This window comes from Neophocaena asiaeorientalis, unplaced genomic scaffold (genome assembly GCF_003031525.2).
Source record: "Neophocaena asiaeorientalis asiaeorientalis breed wild unplaced genomic scaffold, Neophocaena_asiaeorientalis_V1.1 scaffold476, whole genome shotgun sequence".
NCBI classification, from domain to species: domain Eukaryota; kingdom Metazoa; phylum Chordata; class Mammalia; order Artiodactyla; family Phocoenidae; genus Neophocaena; species Neophocaena asiaeorientalis.
In genome coordinates this window covers 9233165-9258174 of record NW_020172178.1, presented here as the reverse complement: position 1 = coordinate 9258174, position 25010 = coordinate 9233165, and the positions used below count along the sequence as shown (strand labels likewise).

Genomic DNA, 25010 nt, shown 5'->3' with positions numbered 1-25010 from the left:
GGGGGCGGGGGACACTCCAGGCAAAAGTCCTCAGGCGGCAATGAATCTGAAGGGATGAGGGAAACAGAGAAAAGGCCAATCATCCACCACAATCAGGGACCCTCCTGGAAGCGCTGGATGCACCATCATTCTCAGGGCGGCGGGATGGAGCGCCTGTCCTCACCCAGGGTCTCACGCTGAGACTAACAAGCGTCCGTCCTCCCTGAGCACCCCTGAGCAGCCTCAGTCTCTTTCAGTGCTCTGAATCTCATTGGAACTCCCAAGAGGAGCACTGCTCTCTCGTTTTACAGATGTTGCAGCTGAGGTCCTGCTAGTTCTGAGGTCTGCTTGCTGCTTCCCGAAGAGGGGTTAACTTGGCTTTAGGAATCAAATGGAAGCCCCTGGGCCCCTGGCACTGGCGGGGCCAGGAGTTGATGCCTTTGTGGTGGGGAACTCTCATCAGGGCTACTCAGGGGCCGCAAATTCATTCGTTATCTGTCCTAGAGGCAGCAAACCTAGAGGCAGCAAACACGCTTGCACATCCCTGTAGCCAACAGCCTGCTGGGCCAGCCAGGGTCCTGGAGGGGTGGGGCTGTGCCTGGGGGGCAGCAGGGCTCTTTGGCCAGAGCTGGGCCCTGCACCCGGCCCCTTAGGGCAGGACTAGGGGTTCCTCCCACAGACACGAGAGACGTGAGCGGCCTCCCTCCTCACTCCCATGTATGTCTCTTCCGTTTGGAAAGGCAGCCCATGTGGCTTGAGCCGCTGCCTCCTCGTTCTCTCTGCCTGTCCCTGTCTCTCCATCCTCCTGCCATGTTCTCTGCCCTCATCTATTTCTGTCTGCTTCCCACCTTTCACTCCCCTGTTCCAAAACCTGAGAAATCAACAGGCAGCCTATAGGTCGAAACAGAGGTTAGGGCTGCAGTACAGCGTACAGGGCCCAGATGAAGCTGTGACTGAGGTCCCTGGTCGAGGAACAGCGGAAACAACCACAAGCCAACCTCCTGCAGTTCGCAGGCACCAGGGCATAGGAGATAAGCTAGGAGGGTGGCCCACGCTCATTCCACTCCCAGTATTATTGAGAAGCAATACCGTCTGGTGCGAGGCTGGGAAATAGGAGAATGAGGGGCGCCTGCACAGGTGAGCCCAGGACAGGAGCTGAGACAGGAGGCTGGGCCAGGTGCGACAGGGATCAGGGGACCCCATGCAAGAGGGACATTCACTTGGCAGGCGGGAAGGACTCAGCAGATGACGGTCCCAGTGGAGGAAGCGCCCAACCAACCACACGATCCTCTGTCTCCAGTGGAGAATGGGGCGGGATGCCACCACGGTTATAAAACATCCATCTTCTTACTGTAAACGTCCGTGGACGTCTGTGTCCAGGCGCAGCCCTTTGGGGGAGACTGGGATCTGGGGATTTCCCTTTGATCCTGAGAGGTCTACATTGGGGAGCGGGGGCCGCCCCGGTCTGTGAGTGCCTGAGAGGGAGGGCAGGCAGGGAGAAGGAAGGGAAGGAAGCCTGCTTGCTCATGGCAGTGGGGAGGGGCCAGGAAGCGGTACTTGGGTGGCGTCCTCAGTCCGGAGGGGCGACCCATCTGGTCGGCCCAGGCCAGAGAGGAGCCTGCGCACCCGCAGAGGGACAGGGAGGGGGGAGGGTAAACACAGGCTCTACAGCCAGGACCCCCCAATTCCCTGCTGGCCCCATTGCGCGCCCCGCACCTCACCCAGCGCCCACAGCCCACACTCCTCTCTCGGGTCCACACCCCTCCCCGCCCCCTGCCCTAGCCTGGGCGTCACACCCAGCCTGGACCCCGCCCCACAGTCTGGGCATAGAGGAGCCTGGGCATCATCGGGTCTTCTCTAGGCTCGGGAACAAGTGGCCAGCGCAACCGCTGGGAGGGGCAGCCTGGCATCCAGACCTGGGCCGGGACTGCTCTCAGCTGCCTGCCCTGCTCTCCTGACAGGTCACACCCTCTCTGGTCTCTGGCTTCGATGCTGAAAATGGCATTTATCAGATTTCCAGGTGCTTTTCCTTTAAAGAGCTCGAGCTGTTAGCATTAATTAAGCTCCGGGAACTGCTCCCTCAGACAAATGGGAAACAGCAGCACCTTGGGTGGGGAGGAGGTGGACGAGGGAGGGGTAGCTGCAGGGAGAAGCCCTGCCCCCTGCTTCAGCCTCCCTCTTACACATTTTTTTTTTCTGATGCAGAGGAATTGAAGCCTGGGTCCTGCTGGGGAATTTTGACCCCGCAGGAGTGCCCAGGGCCCCCAGCATTCCTGAATGCTGAATGGAGTTCATCATTTGCTTGTTTTTTAGGGAAAACTTACACAACGTAAAATGCACGCATCTTAAGGAGACCATCTGATGGGTTCTGATAAATGCTCATACCTGCGTAACTGAAAGCCCCATCAGTAAATGGAAAGCTCCCATCACCCCACAAAATTCCCTCATGTGCCTTGTCAGGCAATCCCCCAACCATTGTTGTATACCGTTGTTTCCTTTGGTTTTACTGTAGATTCGTTTTGCGTGTTCTAGCACTTCACATAAACGGAACCATACAGGAGCTACCTTTTTGTGTGGCACCTTTCACACAACTAGTAGATTTGCACTCATCCGTGTGGTTGCATGTTTGTTTGCCCCCGGTAATGGGAAATTGGGCTGCTTCCATTTTGGTTAGCATGAATAAAGCTGATCTAAACTTTCTCATACAAATCTTTGGGGAACCTGTATTTTCATTTCTCCAGTGAATACCTAGGAATGGAACTGCTAGGCTATGGGGCAGGGTTATGTTTAGTTTTATAAGAAACTTCCAGACCTGTTTCCTACGTGACTATTTTACACCCCACTAGTGTTGTATGAGCATTCCACACATGGCAATTCGCTATACCAGAATCCTTGAAGAGACGGTCTGGAACAAAGGACAGCCAGTACCGCCCAGCAGGTACCACCAGGGGTGCCACACTTGGATTATGGGGGAGGGTGGTGCTGGCTGAGCAGAGTTGGTTGCTGGAAGGCCTCAAGCCTCCTGCAGGAAAGGGACAGAGTTCCTCAGTGACAGCCCAGCAGCCAGGTGCAAAGTCCCATCACAAGACATCCTGTAGGCCAACGATTCTGCTGTTCAAAAAGCAATGATTAAAAACACTGGAACATGCGCTCCAAATGTGCAGGAACTGGAGGTGTGGTGAAGAGTGAGGAGGGGAGGGGACACCAGCTGTCATCTCTGGGGAGAAGGCAGGTAAGGGGTAGGGTAGGTGGCCTTATGACCGCCCCCCCCCCCAACCCCGCAGAGCCAGCTTACAGTTTCCAAAGATGGCAGCATCGGTATGTCCCTCCCATTCTTCTTACAAAGTGACTTTGACACTCCTCCCAACAAAAGGGGAAGTCTCTGCCCCCTCCCTTTGAATCTGGACAGGCCTGTGATACAGTGGAAGTGACACCGTGTGACACTACGAGCAGCTAGGTCTTAAGAGATGATTCTGCCTCTACCCGGCTCTCCTGGGAAGCTCCCTCTTGGCACCCGGCTGCCATGCTGTTGGGAGGCCCAAGCAGCCTCATGGGGAGACCACGCAGAGAAGCCTGTGTAGACAGTCAGCTGACAGCCAGCAACACCGTCAGACATGTGCCAGCCCCCAGCCCTGGTGTCACCCCAGCCTCTGAGACACGGAGGAGCACAGATGAGCCACCCCGGGTGTGCCCAAGCCAGACCCTTGACCCACCCTTGACCCCATGAGCACAGAACACTCTGTCGTGCCGCTGAGCTTTGAGGTGGTTTGTTCCCTGACGTTATGGCGGTTCCCCCAACGTGGCCCCATTCCTCTAGTGCTCATGGCCCTTCGGGAGGCCCTGACACCTGGGGACGGAGGGGCACAAATTAAGAGTGCAGCCCCTGCAGGACCCTCCCTCCCCACAGCTGAGGTGAGGTCATGCTCGCGGCACACCCATCCTGACACACGTGCAGCAGGAGGCTGGCACAGAAAGCGCTGAAAGGGGAGGGAAGGAGGGAAAGAGGAGGAACTGAGTTCAGTCCTGAACTAGGGCCTGTGAGGAGCCACACTGTCCCGCAGTCAGGAGAGCAGGACCCAGCCCCGCTCCACTCCAGTGCCGGCTCAGTCTATCCACCTGTCAAGGGGGCATAAACGCTGTCCATCTGGCCCCAGAACCCTGTGAGGAGCTGATGGGTGAGAAAGGGGCTCATGAGTGCCAATCCCATGTTCCACCCCAATCCCTACGGGGCAGCTGACCGACGGCAGAGCCTGGGGGCATCTCCACCCCCAGGGGAAGGGGCTCAGCCAGAGTCTCTCCCACAGCGACCACACCATGGGGCGAGATCCCTCTGCTCCTCTCTCCTTCTGGGGGGCGTCTACAGCAGTGCCCAGAGCTCGAAGGGCTGCAGGAGGTTCCAGGCCTGGGCTGCTGTCCCGGCTGCCCTGTGCCCCCAGCCCCCAAGGTCACAGGTGGATTCATGGCCTCCACTGACCGTGTCGTTCTCTCGCCTCCCTGCCCCTGTCCACCTGTCTCCACGTTCTATGGCCCAGCGCAACTGGCCTCCTCCAGGCAGTCCTCTGGTCCTTCTCTCTCTCAGGGACTCTGCTGCTTCAGCTCTGCACTCCCCACGCAGGTGTGCCCTGGAGGCAGGTCACCAGGTCCTTTCAGGGGGAGATTCTCTTGACCCTCCCCATAAGGCCCTGCTTGTGCAGAATGCTGACAGCCCAGAAGCCCACATCTTGGCCACCCCCCCGCCTTTTCACCTGAGACAGCTGCAGTCCCGGGGGTGGCGGTGGACTTGCTCAAGGACACAAATCTGGGGCTCCTCAGATGGCCAGATGGGTAGCTTATTCGTTTTTGGACAAAAATAGCCATGCAGGTGCCCAGTCTGTCCCGGAATCAGCACAGGCTGCAGGCCCCCTCCACCAACAGGAGTCTGTCTGGGGACTTCAAGCTCTGGATGCCTGATGGCGCCGGCCTCGTGCGTGTGCCCAGACGCGCCCCCCAGGACTCAGCCTCCTCCCGTCCTCTCCACGGCATCAGCCTCGTCCGGTAAGACCAGGCTGTCTCCAAGCTGTTATGGGCACTCTGGGAGCACAGACCCCACCTCGATCTCTTTCCAGCCCCTCCTCCTTCCCACACACCCCAGGCCTAACTCAGGTTCTTGGACACAGTGATTCTCAGTCAGTGGGGCTGAATGCATGAACAAGTGAATGAACAAACAAGGTAACAGTCAACACCCCAGGTGCTGATTTCACACACCCCAGGTGGGAATCCTAGTCGGCTTCGCCCTTCCCCTGCTCCACCTGCGGGTGCCCCTGGACTTCTGGATCCCACCATCAGGCAGCGGGCTCTGTGTCCTGTGGCTTTCTTCCCTCTGCCTCTGTTCGGGGTGTGATCAGGCCTCAGCTTGGCTCTCTTCGTAGGAGAAATGGCTGCACCAGTTCCAGACATCACACCTTTGAACCTCACAGTTCAGAAGGAAAGAGACCCTCACCTTCCACCCATCAGCAATGCCCTGGGCTTCACTGGGATTCCACCTCCCAGGTCCCAAGCCCCCCAGGACGCACCCCTAGCCAGGAGAACACCTCACACTGCTTGGCTTTGCCTATGGGGGCTGCCCTGGGAACATGCTACCGCAGGATGGGGGATGGGGACTGGAGGCTGGGGGCAGCTGGTCCCCTCTACGGGGGCTCTCTGAGCTCACACAGGCCCGTCTCCCCGGGGTGGGGGTGGCGTACAGTGGGGAACCTCTGCAGACCTTCTGCACGCAAGCCATTGGCTCAGCCGGTCAGGCTTGTTGAACCTCCCAGGCCCCATGAACCACCCTCCAGACTGACTTCCCCCTTTCCTCCCCCAAACCCCCGGCTGCCAGACAAGACTGTGTGTATACGAAGTGCAATCGTGAGCACTGGTCACGCTGGTTTTCCCTCTCTTAGTAGACTTCTTGGTCCCCATGTGATCTGGTGCATTCACAGTCACCTTTGGGAGAAGAGGGTCAATTATTTCCTCCTACCAGAATCACCTGCGTGTTGGCCCAGCTGGGACCACGTGACTTGAGAAAGGAAGCTGGGGGCGGAGGCTGGCCAAAGCTGGGCTTAGAGGGTCTCCCCCAGGAGCAGAAGCAACACACTCCCACCCTGCCAAGACGTCTGTTGCGCTGGTCACCTGTACAGAGAGAAAGGCCAAGCCTGAGGAAACCGGCGAGCACGGCAGACCCAGGCCGCCCACACCCAGGGAGGGCTCTCAGCCCTGCCTGCGTTCGGTGCCCTGGGATGGGCCTCTGACGGTGTCAGGCCCCACTCAGCTCTGCGGGACAGAGCGGAGAGGGGACAGGCGCTGAACAAGGAAATGTGCAAGTGGATACGTCACGGCCACGGGCTAAAAAGGAAAACACCCGGCCTTCAGAAGATCCGGGGTGAGCCCACCTGGGCTGGGCTGACCTGGTCCATCTATGCTGCACCCTTGGCCTCTACCTTCGTTCAGCACCCGTGACCCCCATCTGTAGAGAAGCTTGGCAACCACAGACCACCCTTATCCCATGTGCTGGCACACCCTTTCCCCAAGAGCCAGCCAGGGCAGGGAGCACCATCCCACCCTGCAGCTGGAGACACTGAGGCTCGAGTGTGGAAACTGGCTGCGAGGCCTCAACTCAGGTCTAGTCCTTGGACCCAAGCCGAGTGCCCACTTGGGTGCTGCAGTGAGGAAGACTGAAGCCTTTACCCACATTCTCGCCTCTGGAGAATAGATTCAGGAAGAGGCTTTTAGCAGGGCCTCTGGAAATTTTCATCTATCGGTTCACTGTAGAATCTGCTGATCCATCAGACATAACTCTCTTTCTCCTTTTCCAGGGCTGCACACCGACCCAATCTCATCCAAAGTGCCATGCGTCCCTCCTGCTGTTCTCCTCGCTAACCCTAAGTCTGGAGCCCGTCAGCGTGTGATTCCCATGGCTGCCGGAACAAGAGACCACAAACCTGGGCCTTAAAACAACAGAAGTGTATTCTCTGGAGGCCAGAACTGGAAGCCAAGGTGTGGGCAGGGCTGGTTCCCTCTGGAGGCTGTCGCAGGCCTCTCTCCAGCCTCTGATGTCTCCCGAGGTCCTTGGCTTGAAGACACATCACTTCAACTTTTGTGTCTGTCTGTGCATGGCCTTCCCCTTTGGGTTTCTCTGTCTCAAGTATCCCTCTCCTTTCTAAGGACACTTGTCAAGGGACTGAGGGCCCACCCTAAATCCAGGATGATCTCATCCTGACATCCTATCTTAATTACTTCTGCAAAGCCTCTGCTTCCAAATCAGGTCACAATTCCAGGTACGAAGGGTTAGCATGTGGACACATCTTTGGGGGGTCACCAGGACGGTCAGGCTCTTCACAGAACCAGGAAGCTAACATGAGCCACAATGTTACTTAAAGTTGTCCAGTAGCCACAGTAAAAAAGATGAAAAGAAGCAGGGGAAATTTACTTTAATAAGATATATACAGGGACTGCCCTGGTGGCACAGTGGATAGGAATCCACTTGCCAATGCAGGGGACACGGGTTCGAGCCCTGGTCCGGGAGGATCCCACATGCCGCGGAGCAACTAAGGCCATGTGCCACAACTACTGAGCCTGCGCTCTAGAGCCCTCAAGCCACAACTACTGAGCCCGCGCTCCACAACAAGAGAAGCCACTGCAATGAGAAGCCCGCACACCGCAACGAAGACCCAACACAGCCAAAAATAAAGTTAAATCTTAAAAAAAATAAGAAAAAGATATATACATATATTGTTGTTTCTTCAGCAAATTTTATCAGAAAAATTTTTTAATTATTTTTAATTGTGGCAAAATATACATAAAATTTACTGTTAGCTACTGTAAGTGTACAGTTCAGGAACATGAAGTACGTTCACATTATTGTACAACCATCACCACAGAACTTCTTCACCTTCCCAAACTGAAATTCTATACCCATTAAACAATAACCTCTCCTCCTCCAGGCCCTGGCAGCCACCGTTCGACTTCCTGTCTCTATGAGTTTGACTACTCCAGGTACCTCATGTAAGTGGAATCATACAGGATGTGTCCTTTTGTGTCTGGCTTATTTTACTTTATACACTGTCCTCGAGGTTCATCCATGTTACAGCAAGGGTCAGAATTTCCTTTTCTTTTCTTTTTTTATAAATTTATTTATTTTTGGCCGCGTTGAGTCTTCGTTGCTGTGTGCGGCTTTCTCTAGTCCCAGCGAGCGGGGTCTACCCTTCGGTGCGGTACGCAGGATTGTCACTGCAGTGGCTTCTCTTGTTGCGGAGCACAGGCTCTAGGCGCGCGGGCTTCAGTAGTTGTGGCTTGTGGGCTCTAGAGCCCAGGCTCAGTAGTTGTGGCGCACGGGCTTAGTTGCTCTGCAGCATGTGGGATCTTCCCGGGCCGGGGCTCGAACCCGTGTCCCCTGCATTGGCAGGCGGATTCTTAACCACTGTGCCACCAGGGAAGTCCTCTTTTTATTTATTTTATTTATTTTTGGTTGTGTTGGGTCTTTGTTGCTGCGCTAGGTCTTTCTCTAGTTGAGGCAAGTGGGGGCTACTCTTCGTTGCAGTGCATGGGCTTCTCATTGCAGTAGCTTCTCTTGTTGCAGAGCACGGGCTCTAGGCGCGCGGGCTTCAGTAGTTGTGGCTCGTGGGCTCTAGAGCACAGGCTCAGTAGTTGTGGTGCACGGGCTTTGTTGCGCCACGTCATGTGGGATCTTCCCAGGCCAGAGATCGAACCCATGTCCCCTGCATTGGCAGGCGGATTCTTAACCACTGTGCCACCAGGGAAGCCCCTCTTTTCTTTTTAAGGCTGTTTAATATATCTTACTGAACCAAATATATCTAAATTTTATTTCAGCATGTACCTATATAAGAAATTATGAGGTAGTTTGCATTCCTTTTCTCACACTAAGTCTTTGGAATCTGGGGTGCAGCTTATGCTTACAGATAGCTCAGCTCAGACAGGCCACATCTCCAGTGCTTGCTACCATGTGGCCATGGCTGCAGTGCTTCTTGCCAGACATCCTGGGAAAAGCCGGAGTGGCCGTGCCTGGCTTGGAGCATCTTCTGGATCCCCTCCCCGCTCAGTCAGGTACTGACTCACCTGGATGGCCCACCTGTCGTCCTGGGGACACAGCCTTTTGCATCCCCCTCCTCAGTTCTCAGCTCTGTCCTGCCCCACCTGCTAACCAGCCCACACTCACACATTCCAAGCTCCCCTCTGGGACCACAGAAGGAAGAACATGCCTTACGGCACCTCCTAGGCCAGCACTAACAGAACTTCTGCGACAGTGGAAATGCTGCACATCTGTGATGCCCAACACAGTAGCCACGAGCCACACGTGGCTACTGGGCATTTGACAGGGGCTAGTGCAACTGAGGGACTGAGTTTTCAACTCCACTTTATGTTTACTGAAATGTAAATAGCCACACACGGCTAGTGGCTCCTGTACTGGACAGGCCACTTCTCACCGCCTTCCTGGCTGCCCCTCTGGTCAGAGCCACCCGAGTCCCGGCAGTAGCCTACGTGGGGTCCCCCCCTGCAGACTGACCTGGCCCCCCGGCAGAGTGACGAGGCCATGGCCTCCCCTGCACAGAGTCCTCGGTGGCTCCCCGGAGCACTCCAGGGAAAAGCCAGGGTCTGCGTGGTGGCCTGCCAGGCCCTGGCGTATCTCCTCGCACCCTCCTCCTCCGTGGTTCCCGCTGTGCCACCACGCTGGCCGTCCTGCTGCTCTTGGCTCTGCCGGGCACACTGCAGCCCCAGGGCCTTAGTCACTCTTGCCAGATCTGGGTCAGGTGCCCTTGCCATCTGCTCCTTCCCAAACTCCCTAGTCGGCTTGCCATTTTCCCACAGCACCGAGCATCTGCCGTGATTTACTCTTCACTGCATACACGTCTGCCCCCTCTAGGATTTCTGCCAGTTTTATTCACGGACGACCCCCAGCGCTGCAGCAGTGACTGCAAGCCTCTGCGCATTGCTGACCTAACAGGACACCTTGGAACATGGGCTCCGTAGCATCCATCCTCCCTGCCAGCATCTGATAGGCCAGGGGGCGGGCCCAGGACCTGGCCAGGCCAACCAGAGCATATCTGATTCCAAATTGCCCCTGGATGCAGGGGCCTGCGCTGGCCTGAGCCGCCTGGCCCTGTGCTCCGAGGGGCCCCAGAACCCTCCAAGGGCCGTTCTGAGGATGCTAGGAAGCCACCTGAATAATGCTGCAAGAGCCGTGCCTGGCAGACAATAACCCTTGCTCACTATTACTGTTATTATTATTCGGTAAAGGGGTCCAGGGCGCTACAAGTGCAATCATTAGCGCACTTGTGTCCAAGGCCTACTCTGCACCAGGCAGGGCGGGGGCGCGACGACAGGGATGAAGGTCACCTCCCCAGGCCGGGCAGTCATGTCCCTTGGTGACCTCTGGGACCCATGTCTGCATGACCAGATGTTCAGATTCTGGAGTCTGCGGCCAGATGCAGCAGGACCCTGGCTGATGCGAGGTCTTGCTTTCTACGTAAAAGGCCCCCAGCCACGGCAGGGGAGCTGGGTCTGTGCCGGTGGCCCTGCCAGGTGTCCTGCTACATCCCTACCAGAGTGGGTGCTCCCCAGGCCAGGGCCATGCTTGACATATGACTACTGTGGCCAGGCCTGGGGAGGCACCAAGGACACATTAGGTTGCTCTGCTTTCTTTTTTTTTTTTTATAATGTATTTACTTTTGGCTGTGTTGGGTCTTCATTGCTATGTGCAGGCTTTCTCTAGTTGCAGCGAGCGGGGGCTACACTTCATTGCGGTGGCTTCTCTTGTTGTGGAGCACGGGCTCCAGGCACGCGGGCTTCAGTAGTTGTGGCACGTGGGCTCAGTTGTTGTGGCTTGAGAGTTCTGGAGCGCAGGCTCAATAGTTGTGGCGCCCGGGCTTAAGTTACTCTGCGGCATGCGGGATCGTCCTGGACCAGGGCTTGAACCCATGTCCCCTGCATTGGCAGGTGGATTCTTAACCACTGCTCCACCAGGGAAGTCCCTGCTTTCTTTTTAAAATAAAAAGCTCGTTTGCCTACTTGTTTTCCTGGCAGATGGGCCAAATCTTCACAAGCCAGTGCCCCCAGCTGTCTGCTCATTCGTCTGGCTGTGGCTGGTGGACCCCGGGTGCGTGTGCCTGCGTGCGCACAAACAAGCAAGCAAGCAGCGCCTCTCAAGGGCCTCTCCACCACAGCTCTGGCTTCCTTTGTGTTTATCTTCCCACCCTGCACCACACTGTGGATCTGTCTGGACGGTAAACTCAAGTCTTCAGGTGTGTGTGCTGGGGTGAGGGGAAGCGGGGATGGGCCTGGGGGAGCTTAGAGCCCCCAGTTACCTGGATAGAAACCACCTCGAGACACCTACCGACCTCGTCCGTCCATCTCATCCCCTCCTCCTGCAGCTCTTCTGGCACTTTTTCCACCCAAGGACCGACTCGGACTCAGTGAAGAGAATCATCACCGCAAATCAACAGCCAAGCAGCTCCAAACGCAGCCTGAACATTTCTGGAAGATTCATCAACTCATTTTCAATGGCACGAAAAGAAATGACTTTCCTGGAAGACCAGTGAGGTGAGCTGAGTGTCAGCAACGAGGGTGGCTGTCCTCACCATGTGGGCACAGGGCACTGGGGCCACAAGGTGGGCAGGGCGGCCCATGCGGGCTGCTCCATCCCCAGGGCTGAGAGCAGGGCCTGGCGCGCAGCAGGTGCTTCTGAGCATTTGTTGAGTGAATGAATGAATGAATGAGCAAGGACCCCGCTGTCTTCACAGGACCCCAAACGGAACACCATCACGTGCCCTTTGCTGGAGGGCTCACCATTCTCGGTCTACAGTGCATTTGAGGCTCAGAGGGCTTAGATGCCAGAGCTGAGACGGCAAACAAAACCGTCTTCACTTGCTACAACATGGATGAGCCTTAAGGATGTCACGCTAACGGAAATAAGCCAATCGCAAAAGGTCAAATACGGATGAGGCCCCCAGGGCAGTCAGACTCACAGACTGCTGGGGGCCAGGGGCTGGGGGTGGAGGCGCAGAGTTAGTGTTTCCTGCAGACAGAGTTTCAGATGAAAAAGTCCGGGAGACGGATGGTGGCGATGTGAATGTACCTTATGCCACTGAACTGTTCACTTAAAAAATGGTTAACTTAATGTTATGTGTATTTTACCACACATACACAAAATTACTCTTCATTCCGTTTGGCCTCTGGGCCTTGTGGTATCTCTGAGGTGAGGCTCGTCCACTCCGAGAGGAGGGCACCCCACACAGGGATCAGGCTTCCTAAGAGGGATGCCATAGAGGTGCGCCTCCCAGCAAGGGGTAGCGGGCACGTCCAGAGTCACCAGCACCCCAGCCTGACCCAACTCGCCTCTGCTCAGGTACAAGGGCTGCTTCCACGGAAGGTAAATGAGTGACAGGCCCTCTCTGGGCCTGGCCTGTAAACCCTTTGCTGCTCCTCCAGCCTCCCTCCTTTCCTGCGGGCACGGGGGGCAGTGCCCTGGGCCACTCGCCAGCCATGGACACGGCAAAGCTCCGTTCAGGTGGGCCAGTCTCCTGAGCAAAGCTGAGGGGCAGGCCCCCTGGGAAGTTTTTCTGGGGAGCCAAGTCTTGTAACACAAGCAAGTCTGCCAGCCAATCGGGGGGGTGAGGGCATTGTAGGCTGCGCCTGAGGCCCCTGAGGTCAGGACACGGACCGGGAGTGGGAGGTGCCTTCCTCGGCGAGCAGATGCAAGGTGTGGAGGGGACAGTGCCCTAGAAGGGCTCGCGCAGTTGTCTGTACATCCCCACTTGAAGTCCCGTGTTTTAACATTTGGCTATCCACTTTGCTGTACACTTGAAACTAACACAGCGTTGTTTATCAACGGTACTCCAACATAAAACAAAAAGTTAAAAAATAAAAAGATAAAAATTTGGCTATCAACTTTACGATGCTATTTCTTTGTGATACCAGCAAGAAAATATGTTAATTAACTAGCACTTAGATATAATTGCATTTTAAGGAGAGATGCTTCTGCAATGAAAGGAATGTAATTAAAATCTGTGGTTAACCTGGAATATAAACATGCAAATCAGATCAGGTGATTCCATTAAATATTCTTCACGGGTTCTTCATCACGTGACTAATTTTTTCTCCCACCTTACATCCTGCTAGTCTGTAAGCGCTGCAGCGGAAGCAACAAGTCCTCACCATCACAGCCCCTGTGCCTGGCACGGACAGGCACTCAGTATCTGTGGGATGAACGAGCGCTCCCACTCACCCACAGCCTTCGTGGGTGGGCAGCGTGCAGCTGGCCAAGAGCAGGCGGCGTACGCCCGGGGCCCATGGGAAGCGCTGGGCTTTCCCAGCTGTGGCACATGCGACACCACGATGCAAAAACCTTGGGAAGAAAGGGAGGCGCCAGAGCATGTATTCAGAAGGCCTGGAAGTCGTTAAAAGGCAATTACTTTGAAATAAGAATAACATGGGTGCAATGGAGTCTGAGAGGGAATCTAACAGGACTGAGGCCTCCCCAGTGGGCTTGGCCGCACCCCAGAGGAGGAGAAAGCACGGCCGGCGCCAAAACCCCAGCTCTCACCGGCCCCCCAGTCAGGCGGCCTTGCTGAACAAGAACGCACAGCCTCCCCTTTGGGAAACTGATTCCCCGTAAAGGAAGGCTGTTCCTTTGCTGTCTGCTCCTCCCTGCACCGTCCCAACTTTCTAACCAGAGGCATTCTTAAATTTTTAACTTAAAAATTGTCAACAGGGGCTTCCCTGGTGGCGCAGTGCTTGAGAGTCCGCCTGCCGATGCAGGGGACACGGGTTCGTGCCCCGGTCCGGGAAGATCCCACATGCCGCGAAGCGGCTGGGCCCGTGAGCCATGGCTGCTGAGCCTGCGCATCCGGAGCCTGTGCTCTGCAACGGGAGAGGCCGCAACAGTGAGAGGCCCGCGTATCGCAAAAAAAAAAAAAAAAAAAAAAAAAAATTGTCAACAGAATATGCCTATTTGTTGTTCTGTTTTCAGAAGCAGAATAAAAGCAATGCTAGTAGGAGAAAAAAAATCAACACACACAAAACTATCATACAAGTTCCCATGAGTTCTATGATCTCCCCACTAATCAGAAGTGTAAAATAGTCTTTGCAAACGTGCAGAAGAGGCCTGTTGTGCAGGCGCCTCCGTGGCTGTGCGCCCTCCTCCGGCGTGGAAGCCCTGCGCCGTGGAAGTGGCCTGAAGGGCTGGCTGGAAAAGGGCCCGCCAAGCCTGCGTCCTCGGGGGAGGGACGGAGGATCAGAACACAGCACAGAGCTTCTTGGCAGCCGATGCTGCGATGTTTCCTCCAGAGCCCGTGTGAGGTTGCCGGCCACAGGAGTGGTGTGCGGGCTCATTCGGGAGAGGCAATCCCCGAAGACCCCGTGTGCCAACTCCACCTACAGGCATCCCGCTTAAACTCCCACTGGTGCAGATGCTCAGCTCCCACTCATGACGGGCTGGCTTCCAGTCACCCCTCCCCCACAGAGGCCTTGAGGTGCTTGGGAACCAGACCCTTTGAATGTTATTAGTCACTAATTTCCCCATTTGTGAGGAGCCTGTTAAGTGCCGGACACTATCCGCGACGGGCACGTGGAATGCGCCCAGGGGTTCTGTCAGGTGTCATTGCGGCCAAGGAAGCCGAGGCCAGGAGATGGGCTTGGGTAGACCGGTCTGCTCTGGAAGGCTCCTCTGTGCAGGTCTGTCATAAAGACGCTCCTCTGGACCTCCCAGAGGCAGACTTTCCAATATGCTATTAGGGTTAAACAGCGAAAGAGGACTTCCCTGGTGGCATGGCGGTTAAGAATCCACCTGCCAGTGCAGGGGACACAGGTTTAAGCCCTGGTCTGGGAAGATCCCACATGCTGCAGAGCAACTACTGAGCCTGCACTCTAGAGCCCACGAGCCACAACTACTGAGCCCGTGTGCCGCAATTACTAAAGCCTGCGCAGCTAGAGCCCGTGCTCCGCAACAAGAGAAGCCATCGCAATGAGAAGCCCACGCACTGCAACGAAGAGTAGCCCCGCTCGCCGCGACTAGAGAAAGCCCGCTCGCCGCAACTAGAGAAAGCCGGCGTGCAGCAACGAAGACCCAAAGCAGCCAAAAATAAATAAATAAAATAAATAAATTTTTTTTTTTAAAAAAAGGGAGGGCTTCCCTGGTGGCACAGTGGTTAAGAATCCGCCTGCCAATGCAGGGGACACAGGCTCGATCCCTGGTCCAGGAAGATACCGCATGCCGCGGAGCAACTAAGCCCGTGCGTCACAACTACTGAGCCTGTGCTCTAGAGCCCAGGAGCCACAACTACTGAAGCCTGCGTGCCTAGAGCCCATGCTCCACAACAAGAGAAGCCACCGCAATGAGAAGCCCACACACTGCAACAAAGAGTAACCCCCGCTCACCGCAACTAGAGAAAGCCTGCGCACAGCAATGAAGACCCAATGCAGCCAGAAATAATAAATAAATAAATACATTTTTAAAAAAAGAGCTAGAAGGACTTCCCCGGTGATCCAGTGGTAAAGAATCCTCCTTACAATGCAGGGAATGTGGGTTCGATCCCTGGTCGGGGAACTAAGATCCCCCATGCTGCAGGGCAACTGAGCTCTCGAGCCTCAACTAGAGCCCGCATGTTGCAAACTACAGAGCCCACGTGCTCTGGAACCCATGCGCCATAACTAGAGAGAGAAAACCCGCATGCCACAACATGTGCCGCGTCTAAGACCCGATGCAGCCAAAAATAAAATAATTAATTTTTAAAAAAAAGAAAAGCTAGAGAACTGTTCATGCCTCCGGGATCACTCATATGGAACCGGGGCCCAACCTGGTCCCCTAACTCTGCTGGCGTTCCTTTGCAGACGCACACAATGTCACATGTGCTGGTGACACGTTGTGTTTAGCAGAGGCAGTGGCATGAGGCGTGAGATGGGGTTATTTCTGTGAAGCCTCGTGTCCCACGCTGCTTGGTGCACGCACTCCACTCCCTGGGGACCTCCATGGACACCTGGGTTAACAGCCCACGGAGCTGATGGACCGCACAGTGTTCGCCAGGAATCACGGCGCTCAGTGGCACCCAGCGCTCGGCTTTCCTCTTCAGCATCACCCTCGTCCATCCGCGTGGCCCTGAAGAGCCTGGGGTGGGGTGGGGTGGGATGATGTGCTTCCTCTGGTCTCTGGAATTTCTCCTTGGAGATCATCTTCGGTGGTAGCAGTTTATAAGCCACAGAAAAACTCCAGCCTTTCGACTCTACTGTCACATCCCGTTTTGGAATAAAAACTGCTTGCCAAGCGGCTTTTGATAAAATCTAGATGTCTCATCTGTCCTCAGAGGACACCTTGTGCCCTGGCTCTGAAGGCCACTTCCCCACTGCTCAGGCAGGTCCCCCCACCCCTTCCCCACCACGGCTCCAGGACACAGTACAAAGTGAGCCTCATCATTTTATAACCACGTAATCCTATTTCAAACAACGCTGATTTTATAAGAATTGAAGCAGAGGGACACGAGCCACAGCAAGCTGTCCTGGAAAACCCTGGAAACAGGCTCTGCCTCCCCGGAATAAATGGAGAGAAGTCCCCTGGGGCCTGTTGGAGGAGCCGCACCTGCTTCCGGATCTGTGTCCGGACGCCTCCCAGGACAGCCGCGCTTCATCAGGGCCTGGACCCGGGGCCCTCCAATAACCAGGGCCCACTGGTCAGGCGAGGCCGTGGCAACACTCCAAAACATTCCTATCAGTAGAGTCCATTTCTTCAAGTGAAATTTTATTAATATCTTTATACTGTTCTCTTTCAAACTGGTATAATTCACAACAACAGGAAACAGGCACACAGTGCTTGGGTTTCATTTATTAACATCACTTCCATGACCAAGAGCCAGCGTGGAATCCACAGTCAGGACGGAGCCACATGGGCCACAGCGCACCAGGACCCGCATCCTCCCAGACTGCCCTGCACACACAGCTCTTAGAGCCCTCGTAAAACGAGTTCCTATAAGCAGCTGCTTCTCGTGGAAACTTAGACGCTGGGCGGGTGGGTCAGGGTGGGCTCCTAATTGCTGGTCTTCTTTCGTTTCAGTCTAAGCTTGTTCCAAATCCTCTCCAGGGCCACTTTTCCCATGAAGAAGGTGATGGCAAAATTACGCTTGTACCAGTCCCTGAAGAAGAACAGCACAAGCACACGTGACCCACGCTCAGGCATCCGACTGTCTCCTCTTCCACCCTTCCCCACCATCTCTGCCATTCCCCGCCCTCTTTAAAGGTAGACTGCCCATAAAAGCCTGCCTGCCTTCCACCTGGATTTTCATCAGGCTGATGTGCCCAGGGCACCCCGACCCCGCTTTTCCCACTCCTGGAAGCTGCTGCAGCCTTCCTCAGTTTTTGCTAGAAGACACAGAAAGAGCTCTCGGAAGCCTTGGGGCCCCCAGAGCCCAGCGGCATTCTCTCGGAGACACAACTGTAGAGCGATGGGGGCGTAACCTCTCAGAAAAGGACTGGAGGCTCTGCAAGAACTCAGTGGGGACCCTCCAGGCTTTGGCACCTTAATTGCATAAGAAGCACATGAAAGTACTCCATCTTGAGAAGCTAACTTATCGCAAGTGCCAACATCATCAAGTTTCATATCTTCTTTTTCTTGATGATCTGAACTTCTAGGTAACTTGTGTCTCGAAAGGGATATTCCAGAACTTCTCATACAAATACTGGGATGGAGTTACATGCTGTCATAGGCTCATTTGCCTGTGAATTACTCTACAGGACCTGTCAGAACTTGCAAATTCACCACATTGTCAGCAGCTGAATGGGCAAAACTTGGCAAGTTTCCACAATGGAAAGCACACATTCCAGACTCTCAGTGCTGAGCCCCTGGAAGCTGAAATGCCAGCAAGTGTCAGTGCTTTTCGTCCAAATGAGCTAATGAGGGAACATGGAACTGCTATTCCAGACTGGACTCAAATGGTTGACTGGATCTCAGCATAGAAGAATGGAGAATAACCAAGGGCTTGAGTGAAGCAGTAGCAAGAGGCAAATATGCCCGTTTCCTGGAGCCTTTGCACAGCTGGACAGAAAACCCCTCTCCACACGAGAACGATCCTTACGTTTCTATCCACTTCAATGATGCTATAAATGGGAAGCAATGCCCTAAATAAATAAAAAAGGCTTCCAGAAAAAAGAAAACTGGTATCCCACCGAGATTAAAGTTCTTAGGTTACTAGGGAAAAGCCAGATTCCACTCCACCAATACAGACAACCTGAACTGGGAGAGTGGAAAAGACAAACTAAGCTGTTCCCGCTTCCATAAGGAAAGCAGGGGCAGGAGGTGGTGCGGGCGCAGAGGGGGAGCGCGCAGGCTCCACTGCTGTCCGACCCTCTCTCTACTCTGAGTGCCACACGGAAAACATCAAGCTCACCGGAGAGGAAGCAAGATGCAAACATGCCGCGTCCACGCCAGAAATCAAAGGTCCAGGGAAAGCTAACTAATACTGGCCTGACTGAATAACTCAGCTAGCTCAGAGTGACACGTGACAGCATTAACAACAGACTCTGGGCGCTGCAGGACTGGGCTTCATGCCTGAGTGTCACTCAAGAGCTCCTCCAGACTCCACGATCACCCCACTGTCTGGACCCTGCCCCACCCGCCCATCCGGCGTGGCCATTGCCCTATGAATGTCACAGCAAATCTCAAACGCCACATCCTATCGTCACACCTAGGAATACACATCACTATGTATCGTCAAAACCTTTTTTAAAAACACCTAACCACAATACCGTCACTGTATCTGATAAAGTGAACAATAACTTATCTATACAACCTAACACACAGTCACTGTTCAGTTTTCTTTGACTGATTGTCAAAAATACCTTTTTATAGGTGGTTTGTCTGTATTAGGATCCAAACATTGTCTACACACTGCATGAAGCCTCTTTTATCCTATAATATTAGCTCCCCCTGTGTAGAACCCACTGTCTACGCACTAGGGGTGCAAGCTGCTTTAGGGCTGCCATGCAAATAACTTTAAGCTGTCCTTTTTTTTTTTTTAATCCTAGTTACTGGTTGAAACTGGATTGTCTGTCTTACAGAATTTCCAACATCTGGGACTGTATCTTCAGGCTACGATTTAAGCACAGTCTCTGTGACCTGCTCTCTCCACCCCCCCAACACACCCTTTTATCTTGTTCCTGTAACCTGGTATTAGACTCGGAGGACTGCCAGACTGCAGTCCCCTTGTTTGGTGAGGACACCTCACAGAGGTGCAGGCAGGCCGCTGCCCACTCCGCACGGTGCGAAGAGGAACCAGGGGTTCAGGTGCGATCAGCCCAACCCGTCCATTATGAAGCGCCCATCAGCCCTGCTGCCGAGCGGTTAGCAGCTGCGGGGTGATGAGGCCCAGATCTAACTCCAGCACTCCCGCGTCAGCTGTCATTCTTCTACCAAGAAAAATGCTCCTTCGTTTGGCTACCCTGGAATCCAGTCGGTGCAGGAAAGGCAGGAGAGGTGACTGTTCTTTGGAGGCGCTCCTTCACTAATGGATTTTCAGAACAATGGGTTGGCTGCCTAGCAATACCCCGCGGTGCCTGTGAGCCGCTCAGTGTCATGATCGCAAAGATGTTAGTGTATTTGATAGATTTTTAATCCACAGCCGTCATTTTCTTTGTGTGGCTGCAATGGCTTCGCCTCTGGCCTACGGGAGCCCCGTGAGTCGCCTTCTGTGCTGTTCTCACACGACCCCGCTGAGCTCCGAGCTTCCTCTCTTTCAAACACAAGATGTCTCGACTCCTCTCCTGCTGCTCCTGCCCCAGACTGTGCTTCTCCGTGGAGTCCAGGCTCCTTTCAGCGGGAAGTGCTGTGTAGAACCTACTGTCTACGCACTAGGGGTGCAAGCTGCTTTAGGGCTGCCATGCAAGTAACTTGAAGCTGTCATTTTTATTTAAAAGTGCAAACACTAAGCTGATAGCAACTTCTACCTTTAATATAAACACAAATGTTAAATTCAGATAGACAATATGGTTGTGATATTCAAACTTTCAGGAAAAAAGCAGACACCCACCTGTTGTAATACATGTGCTTCTGAAAATTTTTACTTAAAAATTCCTTGTAAAAGTCAGCCATTTCTTCTGCATTCAATGTTGCTTTTTGACCTGAAAATTAATTTCAACTTAAACATTAAGACTTAAGGGGAAGGGTTCTCCAAACAATTATTAGAGTTAACAAATGAGTTCGGCAGGGCTGCAGGACACAAGATCAATATACAAATATCAACTGTATTTCTATACACTTGCAATAAACAATCTGAAAACAAAATTAAGAAAACAATTTCATTTACAACAGCATCAAAAAGAATGCAAGACAGGATAAATTTAAGACAGGAAGTATAAGACTTACACACTAAAAACTACAAAACATAGAAGTGAAGGACCTAAATAAATGGAAAGACATCCCATGTTCATGGTTTCAAAGACCTAATACCGTTAAGGTGGCAACACTCTCCCATAATGACATATAGCTTCAACACAAACCCTACCAAAACCCCAGCTGGCTTTTTTTTTTCTCGCCCCAGAAATTGACAGGGAATTCCCTGGTGGTCCAGTGGTTAGGACTCTGCGCTCTCATTGCCGAGGGCCCAGGTTCAATCCCTGGTTGGGGAACTAATATCCCACAAGCTGCGTGGTGCAGCCAAAAAAACCCAAAAAACAAACAAAAAAGAAATTGGTTAAGTGGATCCTAAAATTTATATAAAAATGCAAGGAAACCCAGTAGCCAAAGCGACCTTGGAAAAGGAAATCATAGTTGAAGGATTCACACTTCTTATATTCAAAACTTACTACAAAGCTACAGTAATCAAGACAGTGTGATACCAGCAGAAGAACAGGCTTACAGATCAATAGAACAAAGCTAAACCCAAACATTTATGAGCAAGTGATTTTCGACAAGGGTACCAAGACAATTCAATGGGGACAAATAGTCTTTTCAACAAACGATGCTTAGGACAACTGGATATCTACATGTAAAAAAAAAACCAAGCTGAATCCCATCTCACACCATAAACAAAAATAATCTAAAGACCTAAGTGTAAGAGATAAAACTATACAATTCTTGGAAGAAAACACGTGCAAATCTTCATCACCTTGAATTAAGCAATGCATTTTAGATATGACACCTAAAGCACAGGCAAACAAAGAAAAAAATAGATAAATTGGATTCATCCAAAAAAAATTTTTTTTAATTTTATTTATTTATTTTTGGCTGTGTTGGGTCTTCACTGCTGCGCACAGGCTTTCTCTAGTTATGGTGAGTGGGGGCTACTCTTTGTTGTGGTGTGTGGGCTTCTCATTGCACTGGCTTCTCTTGTTGCAGAGCACAGGCTCTAGGCGCACAGGCTTCAGTAGTTGTGGCACATGGGCTCAGTAGTTGTGGCCCACAGGCTTAGTTGCTCCGTGGCATGTGAGATCTTCCCGGACCAGGGATTGAACCCATGTCCTCTGGGTTGGCAGGCAGATTCTTAACCACTGCACCACGAGGGAAGTCCAGATTTCATCAAAATTTAAACTTTTTGTGCTTCAAAGGGCACTACTGAAAAAGTGAAAAGACAACTTATAGAATGGGAGAAAATATTTGCAAATCATCCTTCTAATACCGGTCTAATATCCAGAGTATGTAAAGAACTCTTACAACTCAACAATAAAAAGAGAAATAACCCAATTAAATCCTTTAAAATAACCCGATTTTAAAGGATTTGAATAAACATTTCTCCAAAGGAGATATAAAAATGATAAATAATGGGCTTCCCTGGTGGTGCAGTGGTTGAGAGTCCGCCTGCCGATGCAGGGGACACGGGTTCGTGACCCGGTCTGGGAGGATCCCACGTGCCGTGGAGCGGCTGGGCCCGTGAGCCATGGCCGCTGAGCCTGCGCGTCCGGAGCCTGTGCTCCGCAACGGGAGAGGCCACAGCAGTGAGAGGCCCGCGTACCGCAAAAAAAAAAAAAAAGTGTGAATTTTACAGTACGTGAATTATATCTCAGTAAAGAAAAAGAGATTTAAGGGGGAAAAATACCTTCCTCTACCGTTGGACCCTAATGGTTACAGTGTAACTAGTTTTCTTCACAATTGATATACACATAGGTGTGGGATGTGTTTCAGCACACACAGGCCAATGGTTTCTGAAGTTTCTGAGTGGAGACTGTGAGCTACCAGTATATCAGCATAAGGGAAACGACGTGCTTTCTAAGTAGAACGCAGCCCGGGGCAGACAGCAGCCTAACCATGCCACTCCGCGTCAGGGCGCACACACTGAACCCGGTAACACACTAGGTGCTGGTGGGGACTGGCGACACACACGGACTGACCTGGTAGCCTCTGTGGTAGGAGATGCCAAACGTGATGCCCACCCTCAGGGCTGCCCCTGCCCTCCACACTCTCACGAGACTTGAAAGGCCACACAGGACAGGAACCACAGCCTGCCAAGCAGGCAGTAGGGCCCCTGTGACTCAGGATGGTACAGCAGGCCAGGGGCCAGCCTCAGGACACCCTGCAGCGGCTCAGGGGCGAATGAGACCACGGGGAGAGAGCCCTCTGGCTTAGAAGCCCCAAGCTCCAAACAGGCATCGCACCCAGAGTCCCTGCACTTGCAGAGCACCCCCATCCAGAGAGGCCCCCGCTCTGGCTCCCCCCGGGGTTAGTCCACTCTCTAGGACTCCAGAGAGAGGCCACGTTTCCTGGCTGCAAAGCTGATGCTGGCACTTCAACCACACCAGGATTTTGGGGAGACAGAGACAGAGCTGGGAAGGTAACCCCAGGGCACATTTTTACAGAAACAGGAGGGAAAGTGGCCAACCCTGAACTCACACAGCACAAAGGCAAACGAGACCGCACAGTACAAGCGTGGCTGTCCCCCACGAAGACAGAAGGGCCACCTCCCAGCCAGCCTGAGCAGGGCCCCACAGGTCACCTGGACCCCCAGCGCCTGAGTGAAGAGCAGTCGATTCCACGTGTCCTCACTCCTCTGACCCGGCCTCCTGCTGGCCCTCGAGACCTCCATCTGCAAGACCCTCTCCCAACCTCCCCCGATGCCCCCGCTCTGCGAAAACGCCGCTCCTCCCCTCCCCCCGGTCGACACCCCGGGAGTGCAGAGTGCGTTCACCGAGCTGCTTGTCTGCTGGTCACCCTCCCGGCCCACGCAAGGAGGTCTGCTCCACAAAGGCGAGGCCGTGGCTCTGTCTCGTCCCCAGCTGGTCCCCAGGACTAGCCTGGGATGTGGCAGGTGTTCAATAAATACCTGGAATCAATCAAGGGGTGGATGCCGATCGGGGAAAGAGAGGGACAACCAGCTGCCTGCGGCGGGGAGGGAAGCCGAAGGCTCCCAGGGAAGGTGACAGCCAGCTAGGATTCCACAGGGCGGAGAAGGGGAGCAGCATGGGCAGAGCAAATGAAGGGTGTGGAGAGGCAGAGACATGGCTGAACAGAGTGAGGGAGGAGAGGAGCAGGCAGGGCTGGAGCGCGATGAGGGCGCCACAAACAGAGCTCTCGCTTCAGGGAGCGGGGCCAGCATGCTGGCCCCAGAGCACGGCGTCTCCTAAGCTGCAAGCAGGTTCCGCCGGTCCTCCAGGGAGAGGCGTGTGTGCACCCTCCAGCCGGCCTCCCCTGCCTCTCACACTGACGAGAGGAGCTGAGCAGGTGGGCTGTGTCCTCCTGGCCCCGCAGGCAGCGGTTCCACGGGCCGCGCTTCCGTCCCTCGCCGGCCCTGTGGCCGGGCTGTGGCTTCTCCGGGCTCCAGGACGCAGATCACAACAGCACACCTCGTAAGGCTGCTCTGAGACAAACCGAGTCGCGGTCAGGGCGGCAGGTGGGACGGGCCTGGCACAGAGAGGCGCACTCGTCACCGCTGCTGGCAGAACAGCAGGCGCCCCAGGGTTCTACGGACAGGTCGGGGTGCCACCTTCAGCTACTGGTCTAGTTTGGTGTCCTGCCTAAACATTCCCAGGTGGCGCTCAGCCTAAAGCAGACGCACCATAAACGTTTGCTAAGTAATTCAGGTTCCACACCTGTCGACACTGCAATGTGACACTGAACTTTAGTAATACTAAGAACGACAGGCAGAACAATCTAATCTACTACACATTTACCGAAAAGCGAGTGGGTGCTTCTTAAATACCAGCTGACTTAAAGTAAATCCATCCTGATGGCACCCCACTCCAGCTGCATAAACACTTCAGCAGTAAAAGAAACTAGAGGCAAGAACCCTCCCACAGCACTGCCTGCCTTACACGAGATTTAATCTGGGGGCAGGCAGCGCTGACGTCATGGCATTCTACCTTTCGCACTTGAAATTAAGTCAATAATGTCCCTAGACCGCTGCAGAATATTCCGGTGAACATCCAGCGCGCAGTGGGCCACCACAGCCTTATCTAATCTGAAGTGACCGGACATTTAGATACTTTCCACCGTTTGGCAATGAAAGACAACGCTGCAAGGAGCACAGAGTGAAGTCTTCCCATGTTTTCCTATAGGATGAATTCTTAGATATTCAGTGGTCATAATTTCCCCGCTTCTTGGCATATGCGTCCTTCATGCGACTGAATCCTTCTGGAAAAGGAGCTGGGAAAGCACCCTGAGCTCAGTGAGCATGAAACAAGGCCTAGGCGCCGCTCTAATACTCTGTGAAATTCAGCTGGAGGAGTTTTTTTCTTGTAGTCACATTATTCCTCTGCAGGTGTTTTGCTATTTCTACAAATTTGTTAAGGCTTTTCATAAAGTCCACACGCCTCTTCATCTCTGCCACAAACGCCTCCCGCCACCTGCCGTTTACGTTTAATGTGTTTCCTGGACGCGGACCCCTTTGCCTGGCCCTCGGGTTTGCTGGGCACTGTCTGTGGAGCAGCCTCACTCCTTCAACAGAACCCCGCCTGGGCAGAGCCTCAGTCTGGCTACTTCCTTGGACCTGGGAGGTATAAACTGAGAGGTGGAAAAAGCCTGTTTACAGCAAGAGAAGGCTGAAGCAGTGGGGTAGAGAGGAGGTGAAACGAGAGGAGGGAGGATGTCC

At 53.7% G+C, this 25010-nt stretch overlaps 1 protein-coding gene and 1 non-coding gene across 4 annotated transcripts in view; one reads left to right on the top strand and one right to left on the bottom strand.

Moving 5' to 3' along the window:
* Positions 1 to 16805: 16805 nt before the first annotated feature.
* Positions 16806 to 25010, bottom strand: part of COA8 (cytochrome c oxidase assembly factor 8) — a 31782-nt gene continuing 23577 nt past the window's right edge. For 2 of the 3 annotated variants that reach the window (XM_024758341.1, XM_024758360.1), the window contains 2 exons: positions 20022 to 20112; positions 16806 to 17132 (listed from right to left, as the gene is read on the bottom strand). In XM_024758341.1, coding sequence (XP_024614109.1) covers positions 17027 to 17132; positions 20022 to 20112 — 197 coding nt within the window. In that variant the 3' untranslated portion in view covers positions 16806 to 17026. Of the gene's footprint in view, positions 17133 to 17922; positions 19939 to 20021; positions 20113 to 25010 lie in introns of those variants that run through there. The other variant, XM_024758351.1, reaches the window with a different exon arrangement.
* On the top strand, positions 20547 to 20619 carry TRNAE-CUC (transfer RNA glutamic acid (anticodon CUC)). The gene has a single exon. It is a non-coding gene; the product is annotated as a tRNA-Glu (tRNA).